At 38.1% G+C, this 27897-nt stretch overlaps 1 protein-coding gene and 1 pseudogene across 2 annotated transcripts; both read right to left on the reverse strand.

Annotated features, from left to right (window-relative positions):
- Positions 1-10313: 10313 nt before the first annotated feature.
- On the reverse strand, positions 10314-13743 carry LOC148741262 (uncharacterized). Its single transcript, XM_088746780.1, has 2 exons — positions 12923-13743; positions 10314-10956 (listed from the first exon to the last, which is right to left on the reverse strand). Exons 1-2 carry the CDS (start codon positions 13379-13381, stop codon positions 10948-10950), a joined length of 468 nt encoding a protein of 155 aa, XP_088602906.1. The 5' UTR covers positions 13382-13743; the 3' UTR covers positions 10314-10947.
- A 6988-nt stretch (positions 13744-20731) lies between these two features.
- On the reverse strand, positions 20732-27711 carry LOC148741263 (GFP-like fluorescent chromoprotein amFP486; annotated as a pseudogene). Its single transcript, XR_015990030.1, has 7 exons — positions 27703-27711; positions 27066-27163; positions 26437-26661; positions 25816-26026; positions 25169-25301; positions 21499-21671; positions 20732-20988 (listed from the first exon to the last, which is right to left on the reverse strand). The product of XR_015990030.1 is annotated as a GFP-like fluorescent chromoprotein amFP486 (transcript).
- Between the last annotated feature and the right edge of the window lie 186 nt (positions 27712-27897).

Raw genomic sequence — 27897 nt, forward strand, 5'->3', positions numbered from 1 at the left:
CTTTTTTTTTTTCTTCTTCTTCTTTTTTTTCCCGCAGGACCCATGTTGATAGCAGTTTTTTTATAACTGAATTGGCCATCCTGCATAAATATGTTATTATTATTATTATTATTATTATTATTATTCCGTGACAAAACAAAGTGATTAATACTGCAAATATTCAGATTAAGTTTTTAATAAATTGACGCTGGAAGGTGGTGTTGCAGAAAATTAATACATATTTGTAAGCTTAATAGAAAAATTGGTGAGAATAAGGGTGCATTTTAATGCTTAAATCAGCCAATTATGCCCAGCAGAGCCTGAGATGTACTTTTTTCAGTTCTTTCCGTGACACTATAAAGGACAATAAACATCTCACAATCATTCCACATTGGCCTCTCCCTGATACGTGCACAAACAAAACATTTCATTGCAGAAAATTCTAATAGGCGTGATAGGTGCATCGTGGAAACTAAGCGAAGCAAAATCTCATTCTCGGAGAGAGAAATAAGACGAGGGAACCATGATATTTCATTTGACTCCACACTTCTGTAAGCTCTACCGCTTTCCCACACTTCCCTTGTTTGCACTAAGCGGTTTACTTTCCTAGACCTTAGACATCATTCAAATGAAGCTTTCTTTACCGAAAAAGGTGTTACTCTGGCCAAAGCAGAGAAAGATTCTCAGTTCTTATGTCTAATCCAAGTGCGTTATGGCGGAAAACTCTTAACAACATAACATCTCGCAAAGCCGAAAGAATTCCCATCTCCTGCATTGAAGCCGACGGTGTTCAATACTGTAGCAATAAGTCTATAGCCAAGACTCTCAATCATGAATGACCATTTTTCAACAACTGGAACTAAACTAGCGCAGAAGTCGAGTCTTACAGGTCCTACATCTTCTCGACACCTACGGTAAACTAAAGTCTACCCTATGAATTTACTTTCCAGCCAGTTACGGAAGACCTCGTTATTCGTCAGCTACAACAGCTCAAAACCACTAAAGCTATCTGTCTCAGTAACATCAGTGCTTGTCTGCTAAAAGATTCATTGACTTTGTCGGTAATCGGTTAAAATTTTCGATCTTTGTCGGTAGTCGGTAGTATTTTTCGCCCTTTGTCGCTAGTCGGTTAACAACATCCACATCCTTCTTTATGCCACCTCCTTCAATCAAAATCCACTTTGGCAAAATTTCGTTCTCTCTCGCTTCTTCTCGTGATTTACGTTTTCTCCTCACTTCCCACTAGCGCTAGCCGCGTTTCTTTTCGAAAAAGTTGATCACCTTCTGCTTGCTCGTACATGTATCACCTGCATCCGTCGCCTTAAGCAGCACGGCGGGTTGACCGGTCCAGCTTGTAACTTCTTGGATAATGTGCACTAAAATGTGAAATAGGGCTTGTCGGGGTATCCCGAGGCAGTATATTGGGACCTTTGAATGTTTTTGATTTACGTGAATGATCTTCCGGATTGTCATCTGGCGAGTGATATTTTTCTTTCTGACGCGGACGATACTGTAATCTATTACTCATCCAAAGACGTCAGTGATCTTGAACATCATATCAATGCTGATTTGCGAACAGTGTCTGAGTGGTTCTCTAGAAATCTCCTTACTGTAAATATATCCAAATGCAATTTTGTTATATTTGGAATTCCTCACAAACTGAATTACATTCAAGATATTTTGATTAAAGTTAAGGGCACTTGCATTAAGAGAACACAATCATTCAAATACAGTGAATAAATAAAGTTCATATATTTTGAACTGCGGTATTAAATACGTATGATGCACGATCCTTCGCAGTAGATAGCGCTATTTATGTAATAGCGAAAATCAGACCTGAAAAAAATCAGGCCTGTACGGTATTCGAACCACTGACGATACTAGTGCAGCGCTCTACCAATTGAGCTAACAAGCCAACTGGGAGCAGGCCGTTAAGTTGATTCGTAATAAACCCGTGATGATAAATCAGATAAATCAGAGGTCAGCGATTCGAATCCCGTACAGGCCTGATTTTTTTCAGGTCTGATTTTCGCTATTGCATGAATAGCGCTCTCTACTGCGAGGATCGTGCATCATACGTAAGAATACAGTTGTTCAGTTGAATCTTCAGTGGCTATTTTGAATTTGCCCTTATTGTGACTGTTAAGATCGACTTTCTGTAAATACCACGGATAGGTATGCAAGATGGAAAAATGGAAATCTCCCAAACCTTGTCACATGAAAGCCCTTATGAAACTAGTTTAGAAAATGCAAGATTCAGTTTCTTGCGATTGATATTTTCCAATAAAATAACTTTTTTTGAATTTTCATCTCCAAGAGGCCCTTAAACCACCGAAAAATGTGCTTCGCATTCTCGCGTGGTGAAAAGAAACGGAATCAAATACCATGACTATTGCGATACAAGATGATTTTATGACCCTTCCTTTGTATGAAAACGCTGTTGTAATTTCAAAAGATTCCAAACTGAATTTTTAGTTTTTTTTCAAAATTACCCTCTAAAACAGTTTCATCGCGACTATCAATTTTTCCATTTTTCAACGGCAAAAAACCCCTCCTGGTATGGAGGGGCTTTCGTTGTGCAAAAAACCGGCAAAAAACCCCTCCTGGTATGGAGGGGCTTTCGTTGTGCACATGGCTTTCGTTGTGCAAATGCTATTCCAGAGAAAGAGCAATCCTTTTTCTTTCAATTTATAAAATAAAGTTTTAGGGCAACTCAAACGGCAAATTTTTGAGAACTGAAAACATCAACGGTACTTGCGTGAAATTTACAACTTTTGAACTTGCGGTTGTGATGACGAATACAAGCAGTACAAGAGTGAACTTGGACAGCAGTTTAAATACTTCGACAATTTGATCCTTTTCCACCAGTTAAAAAACTAAGCAAACGATTATGACTTCGTTGTGGTAATTATCTGAAAGGAAAAGTGCCATGTATTCTGTTTTATTTCGAAAAGCACATGGAATGAATAATGCGCACACGTGCGCATGCTTAAAAGAACCAACCGCATACACTACAAAAAGCATTTTTATTGCTCGAGTTGAGCTGTAAACCTCTTGACAACACTTCCCGTACCTGCTTATTTGTTTATTTTGAAGCCTGAATTGCACAAGTTATCTAAATATGAAAAGTATTCATCAAAATGTTCGCATTTCGTCTGAAAGAAATCGTACAAGTAATGATGGAAGAATAGGACAAACATTTACTCACCTCATATACATATGTTCTTGACTTGAAAGACCAAAATCCCTGAGCTAAACTAGATTGCGTGACATGCTCTTTGGCTACACCCAGGTAGGAGGCTGGGTGTGGGGGGCTTGGGCTTAGGCTTGGGCTTGGGTCCAAAGCAGACAAAAACATTCCTTAGTAAATCCCGTAATCGCTAAAAAAAAAAAAAAAAAAAGCTGTGTAGGGTTTTCGAAAAAAGAAAAACAAACAAAATCAATCTTGGGACAGGAGCCGATCTCCTGTTGAGAATTAAAATAGTGACGCTGATTCATCTTAACGCAACCCTTGTGCGAACAAGAAAAGATAGCGCTGAGGTCTCGGTCCTTTTCCTTCTCATGGGTTTTGGCTTATCGACCGTCTGAGATACTTCTGTGAAGTCCCCTGAGGAAAACTGGTACTCAAAGCTTAGCGGCTTTGAATAATCTGGAACTAAAAGACCAAATAGAAATGTAATAAAATGACACAAGTTTCGGCTCCGCAAATGGATAGCGTTTTTGTTGTTGTTGTTGTTTTTGTAGTTTAGGGTTAATTCCCACGAAGGATAAGTGATAGGTGTAAGACTGTAGAGTGCGAGTATAACTTCAATAAGAGAAAAAGAGTTGCTTTTCTTGTCCACTGCTTTTCTTTTCTTTTAAAAAAAAATTCATGCAGTGGACACAGCGTGACGACAGCATAGAACCGTAGACTCAACATTTTTAAAACGTCACTATTCTTTGGAAAATCACTTATTGTATGGGCAATTTGAGTTTCTACCAGTCAGAAAAAGTCATATGGACAAGGTCAAAGTATTATACCATGATAAACTACTTTGTGAGGCGAACAACCAGCCATCCTTGAAGGCTGTGTCAAGTCGATGCCCGATAGACAGGCAACGAGGTTTGGGGATTCTCAGCGACAATACTTAGACGCGAAATTTAAAGTAGGGCAAGCAACAGGAGTGAAACTTTATCCAGTGGATGTTGCACGTGACATGCGTTACGCGCGAAACCAGGGAGGAAAAAAACTGTTCACAGTAAGTGAATTTTTGACCGAATAGGAAATTCAGTCATACTTTTCAAGACGAGCCTCTAAACTCCGGCATTCTCATTCGGACGATCCAGAATCTGATCAAGACGAAGATATTATGGCCGCTGAAGAGGAAATCGCGTACGAAAATGTTCGCGCAGTTGTGTTAGAGGAGGTGGGACTAAGGCACCCAATTGTTTTCGAAACTTTCAACTTATGTGGCAGGCACAAGGCAGGTAAACTGCGACAGCTAATTGTTTCCATGCTGCATTTCATTTGGAAACATTTTGACATTGAGGTGATGACCATCAAAGGACGACGCAAAGCTCCTTACTTATCCCTACTGGAGAACGTCTGGTAGCATGCAGTTGTAGTAACAGTTAGGGTCTAATTAAATGAACATTCCAACAGCAACATTCTTTGATTTTACGCTTGGGAGCAAAAAAACTTATAATTGGCTTGGAAATACGGCTTAATGAGGGAAATGAGGCCTTCGACTCTTATCAACTTCGTACATTCTTTCTAAAGTATAGCCTGATGCCAAAATTGTACCTGCCAGGATTTCATGCCGGCAAAATCTTTCAGATCCTAGGCTGTTTGGTTATTAGCTATAAATATTTTTTATTTCATCATGGAGGCTTAAAGTTTTCTTCTCTGTAATAAGCATCTGATGGGAGGGAGGTTTGGGATCTGGTGAGATGGAAGGATTCTCAAAAAGTGTTTTTTTGTTTTTAAATTTCCAACAGGAGATCAGCACCTGTCCCAAGATTGTTTGTTTGTTTGTTTGTTTGTTTTCGAAAAACCTATACAGCTTATTACGGGATTTACCTGGGAATTTTTTTGTCCGCTTTGAACCCAAGTCCAAGCCCAAGCCTAAGACCAAAATCCCTCAGCTAAACTTGATTACGTGACATCCTATTTGACTAGACCCAGATAAGGGGGTAGGGGTGGGGGTGGAATTTGGGCTTTCTCTGACCGGTAGAAACTCACATTGCCCATACAATAAGTGATTTTCCAAAGAATAGAGACGCTTTAAAAATGTTGAGTGGACGGTTCTATGCTGCATGCCGTCACGCTGTGTCCTCGGCATGAATTTTTTTAAAAGAAAAGAAAAACAGTGGACAAGAAAAGAGAATCTTTTTGTCTCATTGAAGTTATACTCATGCTCTACAGTCTAGTTTACCACCTATCACTTATCTTTCGTGTGAATTAACTCTAAACAACAAAATAAATTTTCACTCCTGTTGCTTGCCCTACTTTAAATTTCGCGTCTAAATACTGTCGCTGAGAATCACCAAACCTCGTTGCTTTTTTATTGGGCATCGACTTGACACAGCCTTCACGGATGGCTGGTTGTTCGCCTCACAAAGTAGTTTATCATGGTTTAATACTTTGACCTTGTCCATATGACTTTCTCTGACCGGTAGAAACTCAAATTTCCCATACAATAAGTGACTTTCCAAAGAATAGTGACGCTTTAAAAGTGTTGAGTAGACGGTTCTATGCTGCCGTCACTTTGTGTCCACGGCATGAAATTTTTTCAAAAGAAAAGAAAAAGAGTGGACAAGAAAATAAAGTCCTTTTCTCTTATTGAAGTTATACTTATGCTCTACAGTCTAGTTTACCACCTATTACTTATCCTTCGTGGGAATTAACCCTAAACAACAAAAATAGCAACCTAAAAAAAAAAAAAAAAACACTGTCCATTTGAGGAGCCAAAACTTGTGTCATTTTATTACATTTCCATTTGGTCTTTTAGTTCCAGATTATCCAAAGCCGCTAAGCTTTGAGTACCAGTTTTCCTCAGGGGACTTCACAGAAGTATCTCAGACGGTCGATAAGCCAAAACCCATGAGAAGGAAAAGGACCGAGACCTCAGCGCTATCTTTTCTTGTTCGCACAAGGGTTGCGTTAAGATGAACCAGAGTCACTATTTTAATTCTCAACAGGAGATCGGCTCCTGTCCCAAGATTGATTTTGTTTGTTTTTCTTTTTTCGAAAACCCTACACAGCTTTTTTTTTTTTTTTTTTTTTTTTTTTTCAGCGATTACGGGATTTAGAAGGAAATGCTTTTGTCTGCCTTGGACCCAAGCCCAAGCCCAGGCCCAAGCCCCCGTCCCCCCCCCCCCCCCCACAGTTCCTCTTTGTTTTAGTCTGTCGGTGATTAATTAAATGATTTAGGCTTTCCGGTAATGTTAAAGTCCAAACTAGTTCGTAACGGGCGGTTGTGCTACCATTTGATTATGGATATCATTGACGTCGTAGAGGGTAACCATGCGAAGTTATTTTTACCCAAAAAAAACCTATATCTAAAATAGTTTTCGAGTAAAGATGTTCTTTAGATCCTTTCTTTTTATATGACTACGGTGACTGCTATGCCTCAGGTATGATATAAACCATTCTGTCTCAAGCCAAGTTAATAAATAATGGCCAACCAACTTGTTTTGATACGGCAATGAATCATTAAGGAACTGCTGTACGTTCTTTATATGAGCCGGAAACAGAACTTAGACTTTATCAATGTTCGCTTTGTTCTTGTGGGCTGCCTAATACCCTCAAAGATTACATGATATGATGATTTTATTTAAAATGAATTACTTGACTGAGATAAATCTGTGTCTGCCCTGTTTATATACACCTTGTTAGTCCGTTTTGCTGACGCTGTTGCCGTTGCTGAAGATTCAATTGAAGAACACAGTTGGCCACAAAACGTAAGTTTTCATTTTTCTTCGTTATCGTGAGTGATTTTATTTACAATTGAACACTAATCCATGTTTATACGCTAAAAGTATCTTCGTCGTTATTACGTACTGAATGATTACATAATCTTTATCGATCGCAAGGAGAACCTTTCCTCCACAAACTGAACAGCATCATTTTAATAGTATTTCGCTTCAGTTATGGATGAACGAGTTATTTTAGTAAACGCTTACATGTAAAGATTTGGCTACTAAAGCATTTATTTCTGTCGGTGTCTATCGATCAAAATCACGCGTTTTAAACCGGATATCAAGTTATACCTCGCATCAACTCAGGAAAAGTGAAATTTTTCATGCCTGCGTTTTCGACTTTTCATTTTTGATATGTCTATGGGTTTTTGTATAAAGCAGGAATTGACTTACAACTGATGAATAATGCCATAATACCTGCTCATTAACGAAGCTAGCGACTTTTACAATATTTTGTTATGTCATAGATTTAGCATTAATAAATACAATTTATTTCAAGTGGGTCGAATATTCTTTAAGTGCCGTAATTTAAATGATTGCCCTCTAACTAAATAAACCAATCCAAAGAGAAAAGCTTTAGAAATAAAATACCTACATAGCTAATGCTCGTGTAAAGTTCTCATAAGTTCTACAACGACGAGGAATCTACCTCCGTGGATCTGTGAAGTGACAAGGATATTCGTGAGCTGGCTACATGAGTTGTGTCAATGTTTGTATCTGTACATGAACTAAATGGGGACCCCTAAATAAAGTTCCTAGCTAATAACTAATGTGCAAAAAAATTAGTAAGTAAATGTTAAATACTTGTTAACAGCATCATAATGACTACTACGAAATAATATGAAATGATTCTGTTCACGATTTACATAGTCTGCAGCAACTGCTATTGTTGTCTATATTGTCTTAGAGGTCAATTTTTATTATACTGGTCTTAAATATCGCAAGGTTTGGAACATCGCATCGCATACAAACTCTTAATCTTGTTCAGCTCAACAATCAGACGGCCTGGAATCAACTGAAGTGTTCACCGTGAAAAATGCAGCTCGTTAGCATCTGCCACACGGTTTCAAGGTCTTTCAGATCCTACTATTTGGTTGCGGCTTGTGACAAGGACTCCCGAATTTAAATGACAAATATTTGAAATGATGGTAAACCAGTCTCCTTGTCATCAAATATCCTCTTTTATCAGTCTTCTCCGCCCAAATTATCTTGGCTCAGTGTTTATATTTCTATTTGTGCGATGACGCGTTTTATTTAATTTGCACTTCATCTTCAAGACTAAGGCCCTGTTTACAAGCAGGGAGGGTAACCCTAGTGCTAGGGTTACCCTAGCAGGCGGGTCAAAGATAGCCCGGGTTTACAAGCAAAATTTCACAGGTAGGGTTACCATACCACCCGGGACAACTTACCTATGCTTGGCAACTGCACGCATTGAAAACAAAATGGCCGACAACGGAAGGGTACTGGCAGTTACTTCGATTCTGCTGTCGTTGCTGCCAGTCATAGCTGCTTATCAGTGCCATGGAGTTTTGACCTTCTCGTTTCTAGAAAGCGACAGCAAGTTGCCATGTTAAACGCGGCCATGGAATTCAATAAAGCACTCGCTCGAATGCGACATGCAAAAAGGAGAATTATTCGACGAAGACGATTTCAAAGAAAATCAGGCCGTACGGATCAATGGTGGAAAAACTTATTTGAGGGCAGGATGGAGGAAAGCGAATGGAAGAAAAATCTCAGAATGAATCGGGATGTTTTCATGATCCTCGTTAATGAGGTTAGGCCTTTTCTTGTGCCTAGACGTGGTCCACGCGGAGATAATGTATTGTCGGTGGAAAAAACAATTGGCTATGACTTTATACCAACTCAAGGATCAGGGGTCTATTCTTAGGACTGCTAATGCTTTTGGAGTTGCCCTTTGTACAGTGTCCGTTGTTGTTCGTAAAGTTTGCTATGTTTTGACTGACAAGTGTGGACCAAATGTTATCAAATTGCCAACCACAGAACAAGAGATGATGGACCTTGTGTCTAAAATGGAGAACAAATTTGGTTTTCCGCAAGCGTTTGGATGTGTGGATGGAACACATATTCCTATTCTATCACCTAGGGAGAATCCGCATGATTACTTCAGTTACAAAATGAAGCATACTTTGAATGTACAAGCGGTTTGCGATTATAAGAGAACATTCTTAGATGTTGATGTAAGGTGGCCAGGTTCTGTCCATGATGGTCGAGTGTTTTCCAACTCAAGAATCAACAGAATGCTCAGCAAAGGTGAACTTCCTATGTTGTATAAGTAAATTTTGCCGGGCTATGACAAAGTGCCAGTGTTGTTACTCGGAGATCCAGCGTATCCCCTTCTGCCCTATTGTATGAAGGAGTACCCAAATCCAAGATCAAATGAAGAAGTCATTCTTGACAATATGCTAAGAAGTGGCAGAAATCCTATTGAATGTGCCTTCGGAAGGCTTAAAGCTAGGTGGCAAATCTTAAATAAACGTGTCAACTTGGGACTCTCATTTGTGCCCATTGTTATATATGCCTGTTTTGTGTTGCATAATGTTTGTGAAAAACATGGCATGCAAGTGGAAGATGATGATGTTGCCAGGCAGATTGCTCACGATAGGTCAGTGCAACCAGACACTGAGCCAGACCGTTTGTATGCATTCAACACTGCAGAAGGTGCACATATTCGAAATATTATTAATTTGATGTACAAAGAGCACATTCCTCATTGACTTATGTTGCACCCTGAAAGGAATGATCAATACAGCAAATTATTTGCTTACCTAGAATTAAGGGAAAATGTTGTGAATATTGCATTGAACTGCAGTAACTTAACTAAGTATTCAGCACAAAAGTGTTGTGTAGCAATACCACCATCAATGACAAAGGTTCTTTTCTTCTTTTTCTTATTTGTAATACAAATTAGCCTCTCATAATAGATGTTATCGAAAAAACAAAGACAATTTATAAACAGAAAGACAATAATATAGTATTGTCTGTACTAAAAAGTTGTGTTGAAAAAAATATATGTGGTGTGCAGAAAGCTGGTAAAGAGACACTATAGAGTCCATAATTTGAATGGTTGTGCCACAATTTACTTAACATAAACTGTACATGTGTGTCGGATTTTTGAATTGTACCTCTTTGTTTGAAACAAAAAAAGTGTTAAAAAATATTGTGTTTAAACAAGAAGACAAACAGCCTGGTAATAAACTTTTAAAATGAAAAAAAAAAAAAAAAAAACAAGTTAGACTAAATCCTCAACTTGATAATAACATCAATATCACAACTTAACACTTTCCACGGCTAGGGAACGCAAAATGAATAAATGTTTGATAAGAATCACAATTCATAATAGTCCCTGTGAGAATCTGACCCTGCATTCTCATTATGAGAAGATGTAACAGAGGAGGCCCTCTGACTTACTGAACTGTAATGGCTGTCCGGCTCAAATGACCCCACTTCATATGAAAACTGACGAGAATGGATTCCATCTCCACGGTACAGGTGATCAGTAGAAGGCTGACAGCCACCGTAGTTGTTACTAACACCAGAGCCAAACACACAAGGTGTGGGTGTCCCCATGTATTGTCCATGGTTAAGGGGAAACGATTGAGGTTGACCTGACAAAGCCATTGCAACCAAGTGCATAGCAGATGCAATACCACTACCAAGCGAAGTTAGGCAGTCAGTAATCTCTGTCCTTGAGGCTTCAAAGGCCTTATTCGACTGAGCAAAGGCATCCAGAAGATTCTTTTTATGGCTACCTCATCTTTAGCAGTGCTCATTAGGATTTTATCTCGTTGTGCTTGAGACAAGTTTCTTACCATATGTTTTCGTTTGTTGTCAACCAGTTGAGCTATTTTTTTCCCTTTGCATTAGCTTTATTATCCTCTGAGCACCTACTTTCTTCCACACTTTTTTGACTGACACTTGATAGGTTATCTGTCTCATCGTCACCATCGTCATCACCAAAAAGAGATGGGGATGGGGAATGTGAAGACTCTAAAATGCCTAAGAGTTACAAAAACCAAAACATTGTAAATATATGAATTAATTCTATCGATTACAGAATGTAACAATATGATGAGTTATTTTCTTTTTAATTTGTTATTGTATAATGATTGTACAAACCTGTGGAACAGATATTATTGTAGGATATTAGCTACCATAAGACTAAAATTTTTTATTTTTTTTCTTTCCTTTGCCAATGGATACTGAACTGGATTTTGTAAAAGCACTTCAATATATTACTTCAATCACTAAATTGAAATTGTTTCTATTTATATTTGCAACATTATAAATAAGATATTACCATAACCCCTTCAACAACTTATTATCAATTTACCTGCTGGTAGTTACCAATGTCAACTGCCAGCAGTACATGCTATACCATTCATAGTATACAGGGGTTGATATTATTATAAGCAATCTGCTCTACCATGAATAAAGGCTGATAGTTTCGAAAGAAACTGTTTGGGGCTGCGTCGGTGGGAGTAACGAAATAATTTGGATATATCAACAAAGTTGAAATGGTAAATTGGCCACCGTAATGATTACAAAAGCTGACGTTTCGAGCGTTAGCCCTTCGTCGGAGCGAATAGAGGAATTGTGGGTTGTGTCTGCTTTTAAAGGCAGAAAATGGAGCTACGTTATTGGTGGGAGCATGGCAACGAGACAAACATGAATAAATTAGTGGAATGAAAAGCGTTCGTTGATCCCTGTGGGATTTAGACTGCCGGTTCGAAAGATGAGCTTTTGTTCAAGATTTTTACGGCTTTCCGTGCCACCTAAGTGCAAGGAAAGACCGCAGATTGCCATATGTTGCTTAGAATGATTAGGTTAATTAAAATGTCTAGCGACTGGTTTCGATGTGTCCTTGTCATTCCTTTCCACGTCTCGAAGGTGTTCTCGGAATCGGTCACCTAGTCTTCTGCCTGTTTCGCCGATGTACATCTTTTTGCAATAAGTGCAAGTTATGCAATAGATTACATTGGCGGAGGTACACGTGAAGTGATCGGTGATCTTAATGGATCGTTTAGGTCCCGATATTTTATCAGTGTTGTGAATAAAAGGACACGTTTTGCATCGTGCACGAGCGCATTTAAAAGTGCCGGGTTGGTCATTAGTCTGAAAAGAACTTCAGACCAAAAAATTGCCTATGTTTTTGTCGCATTTGAATGAAATGAGCGGAGGCTGCGCAAAGATAGTGCTTGTCTCTGGATCGTTTTGAAGTAATTTAAAGTTTTTAAGAATGATGGATTTAACTGAGTGGTTGTGAGGGTAAACGTGAGAGTGAATGGAATGCGGTCGGAATCTTCCTTATGCGACGTTTGTAGTGCTGAATGTCGATCAATAAGTTGAGCACTGTGGTAACCCGCTTGAACGACGGAAACAGGGTAACCACGTTTATCGAAGAACTGACACATTGACTCTGATTTGTGGTGGAAATCAGAGTCATCACTACATAAACGACGAAGTCTTAGAAACTGAGAAAAAGGAATGGAATTCTTAACGTGAGATGAATGCGAAGACGAATATAACAAGTAATTATGCGAGTCTGTAGGTTTGTAATACACACTAGTGCATAAACCGTTACCTTCAATTGAAACTTAAAGCTCTACCATGAATTTGATTTCCTTTCTTTTGTTATCATAAATAAAAAATGAACTGATTGATAACAATAATAATAATTACTATTATTAGTATTATTATTATTAACGTATATGTGCACGATCCTTCGCAGTAAAGCACTATTTGAGCAATAGTTAAAATCAGACCTAAAAAAGGTCTGATTTTCACTATTGCTCAAATAGTGCTTTACTGCGAAGGATCGTGCACATATACGTTTCATAACCGCAGTTCATACATATGTTTCATATGTTTGTTGTTGTTTGATTATTATTATTATTTAAGTGTCAATTCATTAACACTGCTGCACTAATTGAGGAGATTACAAATTAACTCAACTATCACATACCTTGAACTTCACTGTCATTGTCATTTTCTGAACTGATTCTTCCATCATGTCACCGTCAATACCAAATGGGATTGTGCTTGTCGCAGGAGAGCCTCCCCAAATTTCATTTAGGAGATCGAAATTTTCCTTAACAAGTTTCCCGCTGCCACTACGACTTCCCTTGTTCACCACATTCCGGTAATCTTGACGAATGTTCTTTATCTTTTCTTTGACTCTATCATATCCTTTCTTGATTGCCAGCTTTTCCTCATCGTTTTGAGATTTGAAACTTTCGTGTTCCTCTTTGTCCATATCCTTAATGCTTGTTTCCGTTTCGGTAAGGCTTGGCGTTCCAAAGTCATCAGGATACAAACTCGCCATACATCGTCTCACTTCGGTGTACAGTGACTGGAGATCTGCTTCAAAGTCGACACCTTGAAAGTCACAGGTCGATTTGTACTCTCGCACAAACTTGAGCATTTCTTCTTCCTTGTCAACGGACTATACCCACTTTGTCTTTTTCTTCTCTTTGCCCTTTTTCCGGATAAAATCTGAATCATTTGATAGCTTTCGCTTCTTCCCTATCCCGCTAGATTGCAAGTCATTACTTTTGTCCAGTCCGGATGTTTGATTTGACTCATCATCATGCTTGGGTGTGGAAGAACGAAATACGAGAGGACTCGCCGACCTTGCAGTCGAAATATTTTTCGGTTTCTGGCAAAGTATATCTCCATTTAGCCCCGCGGCCAGCCCCACGGTGTAAGCGGTCTGCCATGATGACCGTTTGTTGTCAATGTTCAAAGGGCCTGGAGACAAGTAAAAAGTTGTCCCGGGTAAGCGAGTTATCCCCAGCAGAGCGTTTACAAGGCAGCTAGGGTTACCCTAGCGCTCAGGTAGGGTTACCCTAGTGCTAGGGTAACCCTAGCTGCCTTGTAAACACGTCGATGAAAAAAAGAAGAAATGTGGGAGCGTTAGGGTAACCCTCCTAGGGTTACCCTAACCCTGCCTTGTAAACAGGGCCTTAGTCAAATCTAAGTTTCGACGTTGGTGTTCTCTCGGTTAATTCTGAAAAAAGTATTTTACTTTGCAACTTAAGGCTGGTGGAATGAGAGCCGTCATTGGCCAAGGTGTGCTTGTAGCGTTACGGGTCATAAGCTACGCGCTGAAAGGCGAAAGCTAGTGGTAGATGGAAAGACGCTGCCCCTTGGATTTCTTTAAAGAGACCACGTCTTAAATTTTATTTAAACTTTACTCAAAAAATCTATAACACAGCAAACGGGCGGCCATTACGTCACATGGGAGACCTTAAGCAGTCAAGACGGCAACGCTAAAGAAGACGTCGATTTTTTAATCAATTTCTACTTCCTATTTGAATTTCGAAATTGGCTGCATGTGTTTACCGTCTCTTACGACGCCATACCTCAACTTTAGCACAACCTACATAAGCAGCGTTGAATTCAAAATGGAGATAAAAATAATTTGCCTTCCCGGTCTCCATTCGCAGACGACGCACATTTTGGTGATATTATGTCGTTGTTTTGCAAAGGACGGCTAAGACGGTACAAAGTTCTAAAACGCACGTGCTGAGCTATTTCTCTGCCCATTAGATCTATCGTTTTGCCGCCTCGTTGCCGTCACCGTAGTGGTTTACTTAAAGTCCCTTATTAACAAATTGGAGGACACTAGGGTAACTAGAGCACGTTCAGGCGCATTACAGAAGTCAGCGGGAAGGATAACGATACAGATGCTGGAAACGTAGCTACTGCGTGACATGCGGCACTGGAACGTGCGGATCATAGGGTGCATGTATGTCGCTTTAATAAAAAGTAAACACAACACAATGGAATATGACATTAAAAAATAAAACATAACTAAATTTTGAAAATGTAAAAGTAAGAATTATATACTTTGAATTACAGAAAGGAACAAAAAGGTAAAGTTATGAGTTCTAAACTTGTCCTCTGCCAAGTAGTAATATAAAAGTTGCGGATAAAAAAGTCATTTTATCTTTTGGAGGGCGAGATTAATCTTTCTGGTTCTTCTTGGTTTTGTGTTTTTCTTTTAGTTCCTGATTTTATTGAATGGTTCTTTGGGCAAAGTCTGTTCATCCTCTGGATAAAGCCGGATTAGAATCGTTCATTGGAAGCGGTTGGTGTGATATTTTTGGGCGTTACTGCAGCTCAACCGAGTGCGCTCTTTTTTCCTAACTGCCAAAATATTGAAACTATTAGAGGAACTTCAGTCCTCTTATAGTGCCTCAGGCATTGGTCTTACTAATAGTTCTTCATGCTTCTTCCTTCCTTCCTTGTTCTTTTGGTAAAAGTTTGCGAGCATGCGAACATATAATTTGACATTGTATATGGCAAATGCACGAATCCAGTTGAGATCACACTCTTTAAATACAAATTCGAAGCAATGTAAAGAACAAGAACTCAAACAACAACAACAACAACAACAACAACAACAACGGCACCAATAAAAATGATGATGATAATGATTGTAACATCAGTAGTGATATTGACACTTATATCACTCACCAGATTTAGACATCAAAAATTTACAACCTACAGAGAATTATAATAGCTGCATAAAAATTACTTACTTTAGAATTGAGTCGCTGCACTCAGTCAGAGGTATGCCATTAACATTACGTACGTTGACTCTTTTGGACGATTGTTAATATCAACGATAATACTCTCATTTCCTTTCGAATGAGTCTCCGGTTTTCTCTTTATCTATATTTCTTTTTTTTATTAGTTCTTCTGGATTTCGTTGGCTTGGTTTATTTCCCGCGTAACTCAGACAACTAAAAAATCTAAAGCACCTATTGTTAACCCCTCAAACAGCTACAGTTTTACTCTAGCTGGGTCAAAAATTTCAGGGTGAATAAGGCTTTATGAATAAGGATTCAAATATTTCATCGGAAACAAAACAGAGAATAAACAAAAATATCATTTTCCTCTCGCCATTTATTTATCAGTTTGTGACGAAACAGGTGAATTACCTTTAATGTCTTTTTTGTTGGTTGCTCCATTCCAGCGATAATGATTGATGATGGCAAGTACAGGAAATCTGATTAATCATTGACGGTGTAGAAGCTTTCCTTAATCTTGGCAAAGGGTGGAGATATATTACTTACATTTCAGGAACCTCAAAGATGGTTCCGGATGTTCTCCAATTTTGAGCCTTAATGGCTCACTTGAGCCAGTTGGTCTACAAATTGACACAAGGTTTCTTGTTTCTTGAATGGGCATTCATCTTTGAAAGCGGGGATGCTTCCAGTCCTTCTTCTGTAAAGTGTGACAGTCCCCTTCGTTCTGCCATAATAGGAAAAAAATACATATAGCGAAAATACAAGTACGCTTATTTCTTGATTACCGAGCTTTCAAATTGGTTCAGGGAGTAACTGATCTGATATTTCTTCATTTGATATTTTACCTCAGAGTCTTGAGCTCAATCATTTGATTGAATTTTTTTTCTGTCTAATCGTGTTGGCCAGGAAGTGTCTCTTCCGCATAGCAGCTGTTTATCGCAAATAGCTATATAGTGTCCGGGCACGGTCTGTTACTTCGTTCATTCTCTGGATTGTAAGCTATAATCGTTCATTTGAAGTGCTTGGTTTGATATTTGTAGGCATTACTGCAGCTCAACTGAGTCCGCTTTTTTTTCCTTACTGCTAAAAAATTTTAAACTATATAGGAACTTTACTCTTCTATCATTTCCTTGGGCGTGACTTTATTAATAGTTCTTCATGTTTCTTCCTTCTTTCCTTGTTCCTTTGGTACAATTGCGATAGCATGAAACAATTTAATATGTAATTGGTTTCTGAACAATAAAGTTCAAAGTAAAACAGTTAAAAGTATGAAAACCTATTCTTTGTTGGCTGTTCCATTCCAGCGATAATGATTGATAATGGATGGTAAGAACAGGAAATCTGATTTACTAAGGACGTTTCCATGCTTAACCTAAACTTGGTAAAGGAGTGGAGATATATTACTTATTTTTCAGGCACCTCGAAGATGGTTTCTGAATAGTCTCCAGTCTTTCACTTCAGTGGTGCACTTAGGCCACTTTTTCTATGAACTGACAGAGGGTTTTCTGGTTCTTTAATGGGTATCCATCTTTGAATCGAAAGCGAGGGAGTTCCAGTTCTTCTTCTGCAGCATTTGACGGTCCCTTTCGTTCTGCCCGCAGCCCGAATGGCGAAAAAAAAAAAAAAGGGCGAAAATACATGTATGTATTAAATGAGCTTTCAAATTGGTTCAGCGAGGGACTTACATCAGGAAAATAATATTTACTATCCTAATGGTATCTTGAAAAGAAGAAAGAAAATCCCTGTTGATAGGGAACACCTATCACTGATAACTAAAGCTACCCACTAATATATGTATATGGATTGATTAAAACGATTAGTACATACTTCATACATAATTATACGATTAGTACATATATGATTAGGTACATAATCATACGATTAGTACATAATTCATCGAAAACAGCTACCACAGCCTTCAAGGATGTTTCTTAAATGAAGTCTGCATATCCGGGTCTTGATCACAAAGAGTCCAAGGCTGGCAGCTGATATTTCTTCATTCAACATTTTTACCTTAGAGTCTTGGGCCCAAACATTAGAATTAACTTTTTCCCGTGGAATCTACCGCATATTTTAAGGGTGACTGTTCATCCCACATTGTTTTATAACATAATCAAAGTAAAGCGCGCGCTCTGATTGGTCAATTTAGCGTCCCCCATTTGCTCATGGGTATACGCTGCTGACGTGAGCAAAAGCAAAGACTATTTTTCCGCGCGCGCTTTTTTTTTTTTCTGCTCACGGAAGATTTGTTAAATAAAAGGGAACTCTTTAGCTACAATGTATCAATTTTATGTTATAAAACAAATGATGAACACCACAGCGTACACTATTGAGTTATGGATGCACTTGGGAGGTTTGCAAAGCACTCAAGAAGCTAAAGTCGCTCTCGGCTATCGCCTCGAGCGACTCTTACGCTTCTTTCGTGCTTAGCAACCTCCCGCGTGCATCCATAACTCAATAGTGTACACTGTGGTGTTTACCATTTGTTAAATATATATCCAAGTACTAACTAATATATATGTATATATAAATATATATGTCTTCATTTATATTTAAATTTAAAGCACTGGTGTTTTGTGTTGTCCTTTTATACGTAGATGATAACTTGCATTTTTTCTAGCAACTGTTGGTCTTTAATGTAATAGAAAAATCCTGTTGGTCTATCTCTTAAAAAGGGAACACTTTTGAATATGAAGCGTAATCCTCGTTGCGTTGCTTGTGCCTGAGGTCTCTCGCCCGCCATGTGTACTATTTAGGGAAAAAAAGGAAAGCAGGAAAACGAGTCAATCACGAAAAGCTGGTTGGCGTCTGATTTCTAAGCCTTGAAACTGGCTTCTGTCAAAGTATCTCACTTTTGGGCAAGTTAGGCTATGAATTAACTAATGCTTTTCTTTTTCTGAAATGGGCGTCCTTCTTTAAAAGTGGGAAAATTTCCGGCGTTACGCCAGATGTTCTTTTTCTTTTTGTTTGATCGTCTCGCTTGAACGCATAACGATTATTTTTTCTTGAGGCCTTTGGTTTTACTTGTGGCTCTCTTTACTGTACAATCATTATTATCAATATTACCAATTTGGAGCGTACATCAGAAACTGTTAATCTGATGATAAACCGGAAACAATATAAACCATAAATCATGCTCTCCATTGAAAAAAAATTCAATGGAACTAGACATCATTTGGTCATAATTCATTATCCAAAGGAACTACTGAACTACCATGTTCACCAGAGGAAGTTGGTGGATCGTTCCCTAGAAAAAAACTCTGATTGTGTTATTACAAGATATATAATTAATTTACAATATCCTTCAGATTTCCTTTCAAAGGACATTCCGGCTGGAAAGGCTTCCTTGAAATAGTCGGTCATGCCCTCAGCATACTTAGTGAGGCATCTGTTTCCATATTGAAATACTGACGACGGTATATCAAAGGAGAATGAAAGTGTGCCCCTGTGATGACTTTAAAACTGGCTGTCAGTTTCCCCCTAAAATAAGCTAAAAAACATTTTTGGAAAGTAGAGCAGGTATAGCTCGTCAATAGCCAAGATTCCCTTTAAAAGGTTTGTAATCTTTGATTTGTTGTATCAGGGTAAAGCATTAAAACATGACTTTAGTCTTCCCACCCTCAGTGAAATGTGGTAACCATAGCATAAGGGCTTTAGATGGCTTTATTAAAAACCACATGGCAGCCTAACAAGGTTGAAATTGTAAATTATACTTACAGAGCACGTTTTAGCCCTCTTACTCACAAATTTCGTCTTACATGATGAGGCTGAAACTCCTTTCAAACTGAAGTAGGCTGCATATCCTCAGGTCACAATGTTGTTTATGGAATTTTTCCCAACCTGTGTGTAGACAAAATGAGTTTTTGGACGAGAATCACAACTAAATTGCATTTTCAAAACGGCCACTCCCTGCTCCATGTCAAACTATATATGTCCTGGTTTGTTTTACCTATAGGCCTACCTAATACTAGAATAATATGAGCCAATTCGATTTTTTTTACTGTTTCCGGTAAATGTTTGATTTTTCGTGACAACCCCTCTTAACTTATTTTCACTAATTGTTAGCTGAGTTGACAGAGCACTGCACCGGAATCGCAATTAAATATTTGAAAATAGGCGCTCACAATGTGAAAATTTACTGCCTTGCTAATTTATCTCTAAAAACCAATCTATTAAATAGAGGCTTTTCTTAAATGTTTGGTACTTATTTTCGGAAACTATCTATACCAATTATGAAATCTCAAGCAGGATTCCTTTATTATTGGTAAACTAGGTGACTCAGAGGTGAAAGTGTTCCCTATTCTCCAAAGAGGTGGTTCTCTCAAATGCGTAGTAGATTCTGCTTTAATCCGTTGTTTACTAGAATTGACGGCCAGAAAATTGCGGAGGTTTTCCAAGTTAAATTTTTCTATTGAAAACTACTTTTCAGACATAACAACATTTGAAAATGTTCGAAAAACTAAGCGAATAACAAACGAATTTTTTGCGTTACCGAGACCCGCGTGGTTTATCCACCATACTTCAGTTGTTGTTTACTAGATTCTACGACTAGTAAATTGTGAGGCCTTGCGTTGAAATTGAACACTGTAGGGACATATCGACTATGCCAGCATTCTCTCTGGAAAAAAAAAAGTACAACCCATAACTGCTACGTTGAAACAACTTAACTTACTACCTATATCTGATGCTATATATTTACGGGATGCCACACTGATGTTTAAGTGCATGAATTCATTAGTATTAGAATAAATATAGGAAAATATTAAAATTCTTCCTAGGCTTGCAAAGTTTAAAAAACTCTGCGCATAGATTATCAGATCGAATTTGCAGTGGTAGGCCAAATCTGGCCATAAAAAACGTGTTTTCTCCTTCCAAATTGACGTGTTCTTCAGTAGCACTTTATAGTTTGTGCATGCATCTAGCATATCGCTATTCCGTTAGTTTTATTTACAGTTTCTTCTCAGTTTCTCCTTGCCATTGCTTTCATTGAGCGATAAATTAATTACAGTCTTCGCTCTTCTGGCTGGCAGTTCATTCAGTTTCTGGAGCTGACCAATTGACTCTCTCATTACATGACCCGATAGGGGGTGGATGACAGTTATTGAAAAAGAGTTGTGGGTGCCTAACTATGTGTAGGCAGTCCTGGAAAATAGTTGCAAATAAATCGGTAATACGTGTGCTCCCAGTTTTTAGTCTCAGGAAGCATTTATGACCGCACGAAAGGAGATAATGACAAAACTCAGTTTATTATATCAATTTTCTTTTTATTATTCAACTGACCTGATTCGAGTTACAATGAATTCAGGGCACTCATTGTAAGTAATGAAAATCCTTCCATCTTACGAAGAGTTATTTGGCCTTCAAAGGGTTAACGTGAGCCGCAGCATGTTCTTCCAGCTTGACCGTAAAACCTTTTTCCTTATGGCCAAGGTCAGTCCTCACAATGTGATGTTCTATAACATGATTCGGGGGCAGTTTGACCGGCTTCTCTGATCTGTGCAAAAGAGAAATAATTAAAAGAAAAAAAAAAAAAAAACAGGACAAAGAAACAAAAAAAAAAAAAAAAACAAAGAACAATTAAAAACAACTACGAAAAAATAGACAGCACTTGCTTTATGAACAACTTTAATAAAACGTTGCCTTTAATTTACTAGTATTTAGTAATTTAATTTAGTAATTTACTCAACAATTCTTTTGAATCATTCAATGGTTATTTTTTCCATCGCCCTTAGCCATGCCCCTGCGTAAATAAAAGGTAGAAAAGAAAACGTTGAGGCTGAAGAGGGGATGAGTTAACTTTTTGTTACTTGTGGAGTTCACTCATTCGATACCGAATATTTTTTTTATAAGATGAATTGTTACTCTGCCGTTCTGCTGAGGCCCTCCTCATCCCTGGGTTCTCTTTAACTTCTTTAATTTTGGGACACACAAAACTGAAGAGAGCCATAAATTAAGAAAGGACATTTCACAATCGTCGGAGCTGATGCAGACACGACGATCTTACTTGTAAGTAGAGTGAAACTGGCATCTGTGGTAACCACCACCTTCGAGCAGAACAAACTGAGTCACATCACCTCTCAACACATCTTTAGACACAGTCATTTTTTCGAACGACTTATCCCAGTCAATTGACTTCTTTTTCATTATGGGTCCATCAGCGGGAAAGTTTACGCCGTGCTAGATGGAACTGCGGATGAAGCAAAATTGAGAAAAGTTTGGGGTACCAGTTAAAAATAAAGGTTAAATCAATCTTGCAGCTGCGTCAAATAATAATCCTACAATGAGTACACCCTATAGAGCAATGCTTAAAAAGCCTAGTCATAAATTTAGTCATTTTCCAGTTTTAGCCCTCTTACTCACAAGGTCGTCTTACATGATGAGGCCAAAACTCCTCTCAAAAGGAAGTAGGCTGCATATTCTCAGGTTACAATATTTTTTATGTGGTTTTTCCCAACCTGTGTGTCGACAAAATGAGTTTTTGGGAGAGAATCACAACTAAATTGCATTTTCAAAACGGCCACTCCCTGCTCCATGTCAAAAATATTCTTGAAGATTTCATTTCTTTCAAAAATGTTCTCTAACTGCTTGCCATGCAAGAAATTACATTTATACCGAACGTTCCAACTGGCTGTGGCAACTCCTCCATCCTCAAATATGAATGACCTTGCAATAAACACCATAGTCATTTTGGTTACTTTTGTATGCTTATAAGTCACTATAGTCTAAAATATCCAGATTTCAAACCAATTTAGCTAAAAATAACTAGAACGGATTACCACGATATTAATTGTTAAATTATCCAGTCAAAGCTAGTGAAAAAATACCCAGGAAAAGTCCGGGTCATAGCCACTTCTGGATACTTGATGACTTCACCAATATAGGTGTCGTGGTGGGACATTGAGGAAATCCATTCATTGCTTTATTCGCGCTCTAGCGACTTTGTTCCTTGGCCATATCCTATGAAACTTTGCAAAATTACAGAAGACAAACCATTACACACATCGAGCTAAGAATTGATGGCGGCCGCGATGACGAGACAGAAAAATTCAGATGAAAAGTTGGGTGGAGATGCTTGTTGCGAAGCGCTCGACTGAGAAGTAACCTCTCTTTAGTTGAGGTTTTCAGGTATATAACATTTTTTTTTTATTCCTGAAAAAACATTTTTAAAAACTAGAATAAATTTGCTTCCAATCTGTCTAAATTCCAATCGAGTGCACGAGGTTTTAGTTCGAGTGCATGGATGTTGAAAGTGTGTTAGTGTGCAAACTACTAGGCGGATTCCCTTCGTTCAGATCCATCGCCGGAGTATAATAATAATAATAATAATAATAACACTTATATAGCGCTTATTCGCATGCTTTCTAAGCGTATCGCGTAAGCCATAAATCTTAACCATACGTTGTGGCCGGGCAATTTAGAATAAAAGGACAATTACTTATTGGACCTTATAAAGCTTACATTGTAAATTTCAGATCAAGCCTACAGCATGGATGAACACATTTCATATCTCGAGACACTGTCGTCTTTGTGGCACAAATCTGCCGCGGACTAGGGTCAGTGCTGCAAACAAAGAAGCTATTAAATTGGAGTTCTGGAAGAAATTATTAAATCAATGTCGATCTTGACAGCAGAGAGATTCATTCAACCTCAATCTGTTCGGGGTGGAAGCGATTTCTCTGTAGACTTCGCACAGTTTCCGATCCAGAGGAAATTGCCACAAAAAGGAATAATTATATTAAATGAAAATCGTGTGTACAAAAGACATTTCATGTGCTCTGTATTACTGTCAGGTATCGGATCCGGAAAATTTGCGCTAAGAGTGTTTAAAACCGGATACTAAGTTAGACCTCGCATCAACTCAGGAAAATTGAAATTATTCATGCCTGTGTTTTCGACTTTTTTATTTTTGGTATGTTTATGGGTTTTTGTTTAAAGCAAGAATGACTTACAATTGATGAAGAATGCCATAATATCTGCTCATTCATGAAGCTCTAGCAACTTTATAACATTTTGTTCTGTCATAGACTTAGCATTAATTTTGTGGCCAATTTATTTCAAGTGGGTGGAAATTTCTTTAATTGCGATAGTTTAAATAATTGCCCTCTAACTAAATAAACCAATCCAACGAGAAAAGCTTTAAAAATAAACTACCTACATAGCTAATGCTCGTTAAAGTTCTCATAAGTTCTACAACGACGAGGAATCGATCTCCGTGGATCTGTGAGGTCACAAGGACATTCGTGAGCTGGCTACATGAGTTGTGTCAATGTTTGTATCTGTAGATGAACTAATTGGGGACAACTAAATAAAGTCCCTAACTAATAACGAATTTACAAAAAATTAGTAAGTAAATGTTAAATACTTGTTAACAGCATCATAATGACTACTACAAAATAATTTGAAATGATTCTGTTCACGATTTACATAGTCTGCAGCAGCTGCTATTGTTGTCTATATTGTCTTAAAGGTCAATTTTTCTTTTACTGGTCTTAAATATCGCGAGGATTGGAACATAGCATCGAATACAAAGTCTCAATCGTGTTCAGCTCAGCGGTTAGACGGCCTGGAATCACAGCGTTCACCGTCAAAAATGCGGCTCATTAGCATCTGCCACACGGTTTCAAGGTCTTTCCGTATCCTACTATTTGGCTGCGGCTTGTGCTGAAGCACTGCCGAATTATGACAAATATTTGAAATGAGTGGTAAACCAGTCTCCTTATCATTAAATATCCTCTTTTATCAGTCTTCTCCACCCAAATTATCTTGGCTCGGTGTTTATATTTCTGTTTCTGCGGTGACTCGTTTTATTCAAGACTTTAAGGCTGGTGGAATGAGAACCGTCATTGGCCAATCTTTATCACGCGCTGGTCTTTGGCTGGCCGATAGCGCGTACGGTAGAGCTCTATAGATAGTTCAAGTAAAATATAAACGAGTACAGAGCCTGGGGACAATCAGCTAATGTTTATCAAAGATTAAGTCGGATGTATTGCTTACTTTGTTCGACAAGTAACCACGGGCTATCGAAAGGTTTAAAGAATAAGTTGCAACACCGAAAATGGTTTATTTTACCGAACACTGTCGCTTTGAAGTTACAAACATCGTACACTGCAGCTGTAAGGTTTGAGATCACCGCAAGTGACGGTTCTTCACCTCCATACCGCATTAAAAAAAGGGTCAACAAGGAACACCTCAAACCTAAATGTCCCCCCTCCAGTAGCAATCTATGATTTGAGCCTTCATCTAGCATATCGCTATTTCTCGTTTGCTTTTTTTAAAATTTATTCTCCGTTTCTCTGTGTCATTGCTTTCATTCAGCGATAAATTAATTACAGTCTTCGCTCTTCTGGCTGGCAGTTCATTCAGTTTCCGGCGCTGACCAATTGACTCTCCTATTACATGACCCGATAGGGGAAGGATGACAGTTATTGAGAAAGAGTTGTGGGTGTGTAGAAAGTCATGGAAAATAGTTGCAAATAAATCGGCAACACATGTGCTCTCAGTTTTTAGTCTCAGGGAGCATTTATGGCCGCAGGAAATGAGATAATGACAATACAGTTTATTATATCAGTTTTCCTTTTTATTATTCAATTGACCTGATTCGAATTACAATGAATTCAGGGCATTGATTGTAAGTAATAAAAATGCTTCCATCTTACAAAGACTTAATTAATATTCAAAGGGTTAACGTGAGCCGCAGCATGTTCTTCCAGCTTGACCGTAAAACCTTTTTCCTTATGGCCAAGGTCGGTCCACACAATGTGATGTTCTACAACATGATTCGGGGGCAGAGTGATCGGCTTCTCTGGTCTGTGCAAAAAGAAAATAATTAAAAGAAAGAAAGCAAAAAAGGGCAAAGAAACAAAAAAAAAAAAAACGAAAAAACAATTAGAAACAACTACGACAAAAATAGACAACGCTTGCTTTATGAACAGCTTTAATAAACCTTTTGTTTTAATTTACTCAGTATTTAGTAATTTGATTAGTAATTTAATTTAGTAATTTACTCAACAATTCTTTTGATCATTCAGCGGTTGTTTTTTCCATCGCCATTGGAATTTATGCGTAAATAAAAAGGTAGAAAAGAAAAGGTTTAGGCCGAAGAGGGAATGAGTTAACTTTTTGTTACTTGTGGAGTTCACTCATTCGATACCGAATATTTTTTTCTAAGATGAATTATTACTCTTCCGTTCTGTTGAGGCCCTCCTCATCCCTGGGTTCTCTTTAACTTGTTAATTTTTGGAAACGCAAAAAGGAAGAGAGCCGTATATTCAAAGAGGACATTTCACAATCGTCGGAGCTGATGCAGGCACGAAAATCTTACTTGTAAGTAGAGTGAAACTGGCATCTGTGGTAACCACTACCTTCGAGCAGAAGAAACTGAGTCACATCACCTCTCAACAGCTCTTTAGACACCGTCATTTTTTTCGAAAGACTTATCCCAGCCAATTGACTTCTTTTTCATTATGGGTCCATCAGCAGGAACGTTTACGCCATGATAGATGGAATTGTGGATGAAGCAATTTCCTTCAAGACTGCAAAAGTGAGAAAACTTTGGGGTATCAGTTAAAAAAAAGTTAAATCAATCTTGCAGCTGCGTCAAATAATAATACTGCAATGTGTATACCCTGTAGAGCAATGCGTAAAAGCCTAGTCATAAATTAAGTCATTTTCCATTTTTAGCCCTCTTACTCACAAATGTCGTCTTACATGATGACGCCTTAAATCCTTTCAAAATGGAGTAGTCTGCATATCTTGAGGTCACTATACTTTTTATGTGGTTTTTCCCAACCTGTGTGTCGACAAAATGAGTTTGTGGGAGAGAATCACAACTAAATTGCATTTTCAAAATGGCTACTCCCTGCTCCATGTCAAAAATATTCTTGAGGATTTCATTTCTTTTGAAAATGTTCTCTAACTGCCATGCAAGAAATTACAATTATACCAAACGGTCCAACTGGCTGTGGCAACTCCTCCATCCTCAAATATGAATGACCTTTCACATGACATTCCATCTGGATAGGACTGCTTGAAATAGTCAGTCATGCCTGGAGGATACTTAGTGAAGCATCTGTTTCCATATTGAAACGCTGTCGACAGTATGTCAAAGGAGAATGGAAGGGGTTTTCCCTTAGGCTTGATGATCCATAATTCGCTCATCTGTGTTCCCCTAAACATGAAAACATGAAAAGTGTGTTGAAAATTGTTTTCAGAAACGGCTCATGTGTAACTAGAAATGCACGAGAACTCAGTAGAGCGAACCAAGTACTTATTATCACAATTCGAACTTAATAAGACAAATACTGCATAACCTTTCATGTCAGAGATTAATGTATGGTAAATGAGTTTAGTTGTGACTGAGCTTCTCCCCTGATTCTGGAAGTTGATTAAGAAGTCGATGTCATGGACCATGGGTAATTTGCAAACTCGAATAGAAACAAGCTCATGGTTTATGACTGAAAATCTTCTGATTAATCTTTGGGTGGAATCCTCCTTCTCTATCCCTTCATGTTCTCTTGTTTGGTAATGCACGGTAATGAAATAATCTAAGATGTTCTGTTTTTTAAGAGACACTCGTAAGGATTTCCCATTCCTTCACCTTCGATCGTGAATTCATGGCCATTGACACAGCCTTCCATATGGTATTTCGTCCTCACTTCGTTTGCGATTCCCTGAATAAGTAAAAAGGAAAAGGAAAATAAACATTTCAACTGACATTAATAATTCTGAGACCTTAGCTGTATTGTTATACATCATTTCAAATAATGGTAATTGTTTTTTTCTACCATTAAGATAAATCTTGAGCCCCTTGAGCCATATCAAATCATCACGAAGCGCCTCACACCATTTGTGCGTATTTGGCTATGAATTTGATTTTGATTTTCTTACTCTTTGACCGTCTTTTAAATATATACTTGAACGGTAAAAGTTTATTGCATCAAAGAAAAACACTAAACTGAACTGATTTCGCTCCAAGGTGAGTTGGAAACTCGAAGACATGAAAAATGAATAAAATGAACCAATGACTGACACATGAAGTCAGGTTAACTAGTTAAGCTGAACAACTGGATCAATTTAAATAGTTCTTTGTACGGCATGTTTCTGTCTGCGGTCTGTGGGGCATGCATCTGTTCCAATAACTTTTCCCTTTACAATTTCAAATCCTACTTTAGAACATGTCAGAACACCCAGAAAATTGAAAGTCACCTACGGGGATCATTGCTTTATCTAATTTTCATCCACTGGTCAAATGAAATTCATTTCATTAAAGAATAAGGTCAGATTACTTCACGGGAAAGGATAAGCGTCAAAAATTTGCCTCGCTACCAACGTGCAGACTCCTAGTTAGTTAGTAGCAACACTTAACTGGTATCTAGTAGGCACAAGTTTGAATCCTGTCGAAGCC

Source organism: Stylophora pistillata, chromosome 1 (assembly GCF_964205215.1).
Source record: "Stylophora pistillata chromosome 1, jaStyPist1.2, whole genome shotgun sequence".
NCBI lineage: Eukaryota > Metazoa > Cnidaria > Anthozoa > Scleractinia > Pocilloporidae > Stylophora > Stylophora pistillata.

Excerpts from the sequence above, each read along its gene's own strand:
- LOC148741262 (XM_088746780.1), bottom strand. The coding sequence starts at position 13,381 with ATGCTCAAGTTTGTGCGAGAGTACAAATCGACCTGTGACTTTCAAGGT.